We start from the raw sequence: 6,000 nt of genomic DNA on the forward strand, positions 1-6,000 counted from the left end.
CATAGCACATTGGGCCACAAAGTGTGTGTGTGTGTGTGTGTGTGTGTGTGTGTAGGCTCTTGTTCGCGAGGCCCCATTCTCTGTTTGTTTTAAAAGTCCGAATCCCATCTCCATCCATTAGCTGGCAGGCAATTCCCCCTCCAGGGTTTCTCTTGAGGCACTTGTGAAATATTGATAAATAAAAAAAAAAAAAAATCTTATTTTCAGAAGGCAAAAAAGGGAAGACATTCTATGGGCCGCCCAGTGTGGGACTCCTGAGTGCTCCGCTTCAGCCATCCCCCTCATGGAGTGCCCTCTATTCAGAAGAGAAATATTAACCACATGAAATGCATAAGTGCCTGGACAGGGCTGTTATGTCCTTTTCATATTTAACTCAGAGCACATCTGCCACGTCTCTCCCAAAATGCACATTTTCCAGCATGACTGCGAGGGGGAAAATATCTCAGATATGAGACGAACACTGACAAACTGCATTTATTGCAGGATGTCTTCAAAAGATACGCAAGCATTGATTGTGATATGTGTGATTGTGTGGGTTGCCGGGTGTTTGGATAGTGAATGATCTGGAAAAGTTATTGTCAAAAAGGACACTTTTAATCTTCTGTGGCTGTGTTCATATTATGTCGAGCAGCCCCTGCAGCCACGTGAAAAGCCCTCTATGCTGAGTCAGAGTTTCCGCTAATTGGATGATGGGAAATGTGTCAATTAGAAATACTGTTGTTTAATTATCTGTTAATTGAAGCAATAATGTTTGTGCTCCATGAGTTGGGAGAATGAACAGGTGAATAATGAAAGAAGTAATTGCTGTTTATGAGACTGTCAGCGAAAATATAACGACGTGACAGATTGGCAGTCGTTTTTAGATTTTTCTTTTTTTAATTGTCTAGTTTTAACGTGATAATTGAATCAGCTTTTCCACCAGCATGATCAACATCTTAATCAGCATTCACATTTGCAACATATTTTGATTTTGCTAAATGGCTACTTGTCTTCCGAAGTTATGTTTTCTCATCCTTTTTTTTTTTCCCGACGAGCCTTTTAATTTATTGATAGAGCAATACGGGACCTTAAAATATCTGAGTTTGTGTTAAGACATTCTTTACACATGGCTTCAGGGAAGCTGAGATGTTTCCCAGAACAGAAGGCTTACATTTTCATTGCAATTTTGAGGCGTCCATAATCACTATGGAATAGGTCATTTACAGCAACACTTAGCAGGCCCCAGACGAATCAATTTCCTTTTGTCACTCCGTGGCCAACGATTGTTGTAAACATCTCAACTTGAGGCCAGGAAAACCTTGGACACAGCACTAAGTCAATGGCCTGTCGTGAATCACATGGTGATGTTAGACCAGCAGCAGTCTGTTAGTAAAGACATTATGTCCAGCTAGACTCTCCAACCTCCCAAGGCACAAAGCAGCCGCCATTGTGTTGTCTTAAATGGCTTCTGTGACTTCTCACAAAAAAAAAAAGTATACTTGATGCCGCATGTGGATTTTCTTTCTAAATATTGTACCTTGGAAATGAAATTCATTTAACTAATCTCCATGTCTCTCTCTCTTTTCTAGTGTATGAAGACGGTGTTCTTCAGGACTCCGTCCCCGAGGAAGACGCTGAGAACGACGCTCAGACTGAAGAGGAATGCTCGGAGAAGACCAGCCCCAAAGTGTCCGAGGACAGAGAGCTAGACAACAAGAGCACCAACACTTACAGCAACCAGAACTCTCCCATCAGTGTCCTTTCCAACCAAGAGGTCGAGTTGGAGTCGCGCCTTAGCGACGCCAGTGACCGACTCTCAGACTTCAAAACCTCCCCGCCGCCGGAGAGCAAGAGGGATGACGAAAGCCCCAGCTCCAAACATAAAGAGGAGACGGGCGGCAGCTTGGAGAAGATGAGGGCAGCCTATGCAAACTTTCTTTCCGATTCCTACTGGACGGGAATAGGGATGGACTTGAAAATCGGCAAGAACACCAGCAAAGCCAACTGCGACAGCACCAACGGAAGCACCAAGAGTGAGTTTGACTGGCACCAGGATGCGCTCTCAAAGACTTTTCAGCAGTCCCTCTCCCCAAAGCCTGCATCCAAACCTAACCTCTTTAGTTCTGTCCACCTGTACAGGCAAACCACCAAACCCTGTGGCTCAGTGTTCACGGGAGCCAGCCGATTTCGCTGTAAGGATTGTAGCGCCGCTTACGACACTCTTGTGGAGCTGACCGTCCACATGAACAAGAGTGGCCACTACCAGGACAACAACCACAGCAAGCAGAGTAACTCCTCTGCTTCTTCCTCGAAATCTAGGAAACGGAACTTTCAAGATATGGAGGGGAAAGAGGACGCACAAAAAGTTTTGAAGTGCATGTTCTGCGGCCACTCTTTTGACTCACTCCAGGATTTGAGCGTCCATATGATTAAAACTAAGCATTACCAAAAGGTGCCTTTAAAAGAGCCAATCCCGGTCCTCACACCCAAATTGTTGCCACCAACCAAGAAACGGGCCTTTGAAACGGTGAGACCTTGCTCCCCTGACTCTACGACCGGCATATCTGGCTACACTGAGGCACAAAGGGCCGCCGCCATTTCGAATGCGAACAATAATCGCTACGGCTATCAGAACGGAGCGAGTTACACTTGGCAGTTTGAGACGTGCAAGTCTCAGATTCTTAAATGCATGGAGTGTGGAAGCTCCCACGACACCCTTCAGCAACTCACCACACACATGATGGTCACCGGACACTTCATCAAAGTCACAAACTCGGCCTCTAAAAAGGGTAAACAGTTAGCGCTTGACCCGCTGGCCATAGAAAAGATCCAGGGTTTAGCCGAGCCTGCTGCCAGTGACACGGAGGGAGAAAAGGTCTCTCCAAAAAATCCTTCCCCCGGGAGCAGTGACAAGGATAGCCAGGGGGAAGGTACGTCAGACAGAACGGAAGACGCAGAAGCTAAGGATGACAAGCAAGAGAGTGAGGATCAAAAGGCAGGCAATGGGACTTTTAAGTACCCTTATCTCCGCGAGGAGGATCTTGAACAGGACTCGGGAGGAGGAGGGGACATTCTTAAATCTTTAGCCAACACCGTGGCCTCTGCCATCAATAAAGCTCAAACGGGGACGCCAAGCTGGAGTGCCTATCCGAGCATTCACGCTGCCTATCAGCTCTCCGGCATCATCAAAAGCGCCCCCCTCTCCGCGTCTCCTCCGACTCAGCTAAAGCAGACATTTAACCACAAGCTGAGACCGATTGCCCCAAAGGGGAAGTTATACCACGGTGCTGTGGGAGTTGAGGCTCCCCAGGGACAGCATCAAAACGTGGACATCAAAAAAGAGAAGGTTGGCATTAGCGATGGTAAAGAAAGTCAGAATATTAAGTTTGATCTGTTGGAGAATGATGACAGCGATTGTCAGGACGATTCCTCTTCCTCTTCAAAGCTCGATGCAGACTGTATGAATGAAGGGAGTGAAGCGATCAAAGGGAAGTTGAGCCCAGCTTTCTCTGACAGAGGCAAGACACCGAGCCCCTGTGCCAGCAACGGACGCGGCACTACTTCAGAGCCTCTCGGTGACACTCCAACTCTACTCGGCATAAACCCTCTTAGTGCACTGCAGTCAGTTCTGAACAATCATCTGGGCAAGGCAAATAAGCCCCATAACTCAAGAGTAGATAAACTATCGGCTCACGCCCAGTCTATTTTTGCTGACATTAACCGTAGCAGCGAGAAACCAGCTTTAATGCTTGGGAATGCCATAAGAAAAAGGCCCGATAACCCCTTTCTCTTCGTTAACGATGACCAACCAATAGACCTGACGAAATCTAAACACAGCAAGCAAAGTTCCTCTCTACTCCAGCCCTCCACCCCGATGCCACAGAAATACGCTCTGTCTGACATCGCAGATATGGTCAAGGTCCTTCCAAAAGCCACAACGCCGAAGCCCTCCGTGCCATCCAGGATCCCGGCGATGAAACTGGAATCGGATGTCAGGCGCTTCGAGGACGTGTCTGCCGAGGTGTACTCCGTCCACAAGCGTAAAGGTAGACAGTCCAACTGGAATCCTCGCCACCTTCTCATCCTGCAAGCCCAGTTTGCCTCCAGCCTCTTCCAAACCTCTGAGGGGAAATACTTACTCTCAGACCTCGGCCCTCAGGAACGGATGCACATCTCCAAGTTCACCGGACTGTCCATGACCACCATAAGCCATTGGTTAGCGAATGTAAAATACCAACTGCGGAAAACCGGAGGGACCAAATTTCTGAAGAGCATGGACACCGGGCACCCGATCTTCTACTGCAACGACTGCGCATCCCAGTTCAGGTCACCGGCCTCCTTCATTTCCCATCTGGAATCCCATCTCGGGTTCCAAATCAAAGACATGTGCAAAATGCCAGTAGAGCATCAGACGAAGGTAGAGGAGCCAGAACTGTCCAAGGCCCTCGGTGTCCGAGCCACAGAGGCTCTAGTCACGGACGAGGACATGGACTCCAAGTTCAAATGTAAGCTCTGCTGTCGGACATTTGCCAGCAATCACGCGGTCAAGCTCCATTTGAGTAAAACTCACAGCAAATCCCCCGACAACCATTCACAATACGTGGAGATGGACAAGGAGTAGTTTTTCATATTATCGTCACTTTTCTTCCTTTTTTTTTAATTTTAATACACAGGTCAGATATTTCAACTGTTTTTTTCTTTTCAATTCGCTTTGTGTAGTGTGCATCATTATGACGTTTAAAAAAACATTTCATGGACAGCAAAGACACACTGGTTAGAAATTGTATAAGAAAAACACTAAGAGATACTTTTGCACCCCGCTCAAATGCATCACCAGTAATGAAATGTATTACTGCTTGAAGAAACATAATTGCTGATGTTTGCATGCAATAGCCCTGGCTATGACTACTATTTATTTGTATGATATGTCAAGTTTCAATTGTATTTCAAAGGCAAAATAATGGACTAACTGTACTTTACAACTTCTGTGATACGAGTACACCTGCAGAAATGTGCAGCTGTGAAAACAGGTAGCCCGACACACGGTAACACACATGCAGACCTGTACAGTGTATTGCTATGTAAAGATGTTTTGTGTTGCAATGATAGAAGAAGGGGGGAGGGCGGGGGGGGGGGGGAAAAAAAGCACTTTAATAAATGTTTAATCACCAGTTTAGACTCAGATTCTGTACATGATTCAAAAATAATTAGACGGCCTGGAAGAAAGAAAAAAAAAAAAAGGATATTTCACATGTAAATATGTTTTAGAAGAAAAACACAACAGTGCGTTTCATGGAACAAGGATAACAGCTGACAACATCTGATAGCAAGACAGATGATACCTGTGATACCTGCACCTTTTTTTTTTACTTATTCAAATAAAGAGTTAACATTTGATAACAGCTTGTATATTTATTATTTTTTTCTTCAATTATGAAGATAGCAGCTTTAGTTTTTTTGTTTTTTTTTAAATGATTCAAACACTGAGATCACTGTTGCACATGCTGACCAAATGATTTTAATAATGGACAATAAATATATACATATACCAACAGATTCTACTTGATATGACATTTTCTAGGTATGCAACCTTCGGAAACATTTTATTGAATTATTAGGTCGTTTTTTTTTATTATAACTTGGAAGCGTCACAAAAAAGAACTAGGTCATATGGTACTAATTAGGGGAAATAGAAAATACTTCCAATTAAAAATAATACAATTCATATGTAGTGAAATCTAAAGTGGCTTTTAGTCAGTTCTTTCAGGTCAGCTGAACGTGCAAAAATGTGAAATTTGTCTACAGGCAAACATATACTACAACATATATGGAGCATGCAGTTAGCAACCATAAATTAATAGTGAATTAATGTTTTACATTGGTGTAAATTGAGCCTTTCTTTCACGAAAAAAAAATGTTTTTTTTTCTATTATAAATTCCAAATGTTGTAGTTCTTTCCAGCAAACTTCTAAGGAAATGGGCGCCCGGATAGCTCAGTTGGTAGAGCGGGCGCCCATATAT

General features: G+C 44.4%; 1 protein-coding gene across 2 annotated transcripts in view; it reads left to right on the forward strand.

Annotated features, from left to right (window-relative positions):
* LOC120559255 (teashirt homolog 2) overlaps window positions 1-5,374 on the forward strand; it is a 131,426-nt gene extending 126,052 nt beyond the window's left edge. The window contains exon 4 of one of the 2 annotated variants that reach the window (XR_005639234.1): window positions 1,569-1,663. Coding sequence is in view for 1 of the 2 variants with exons in the window: in XM_039800854.1 (XP_039656788.1) it covers window positions 1,569-4,600 (3,032 nt within the window). In the remaining variant the exon portion in view is untranslated. Of the gene's footprint in view, window positions 1-1,568 lie in introns of both variants that reach the window. The other variant, XM_039800854.1, reaches the window with a different exon arrangement.
* Window positions 5,375-6,000: the final 626 nt, after the last annotated feature.

This window comes from Perca fluviatilis, chromosome 5, assembly GCF_010015445.1.
Source record: "Perca fluviatilis chromosome 5, GENO_Pfluv_1.0, whole genome shotgun sequence".
NCBI classification, from domain to species: Eukaryota; Metazoa; Chordata; class Actinopteri; order Perciformes; family Percidae; genus Perca; species Perca fluviatilis.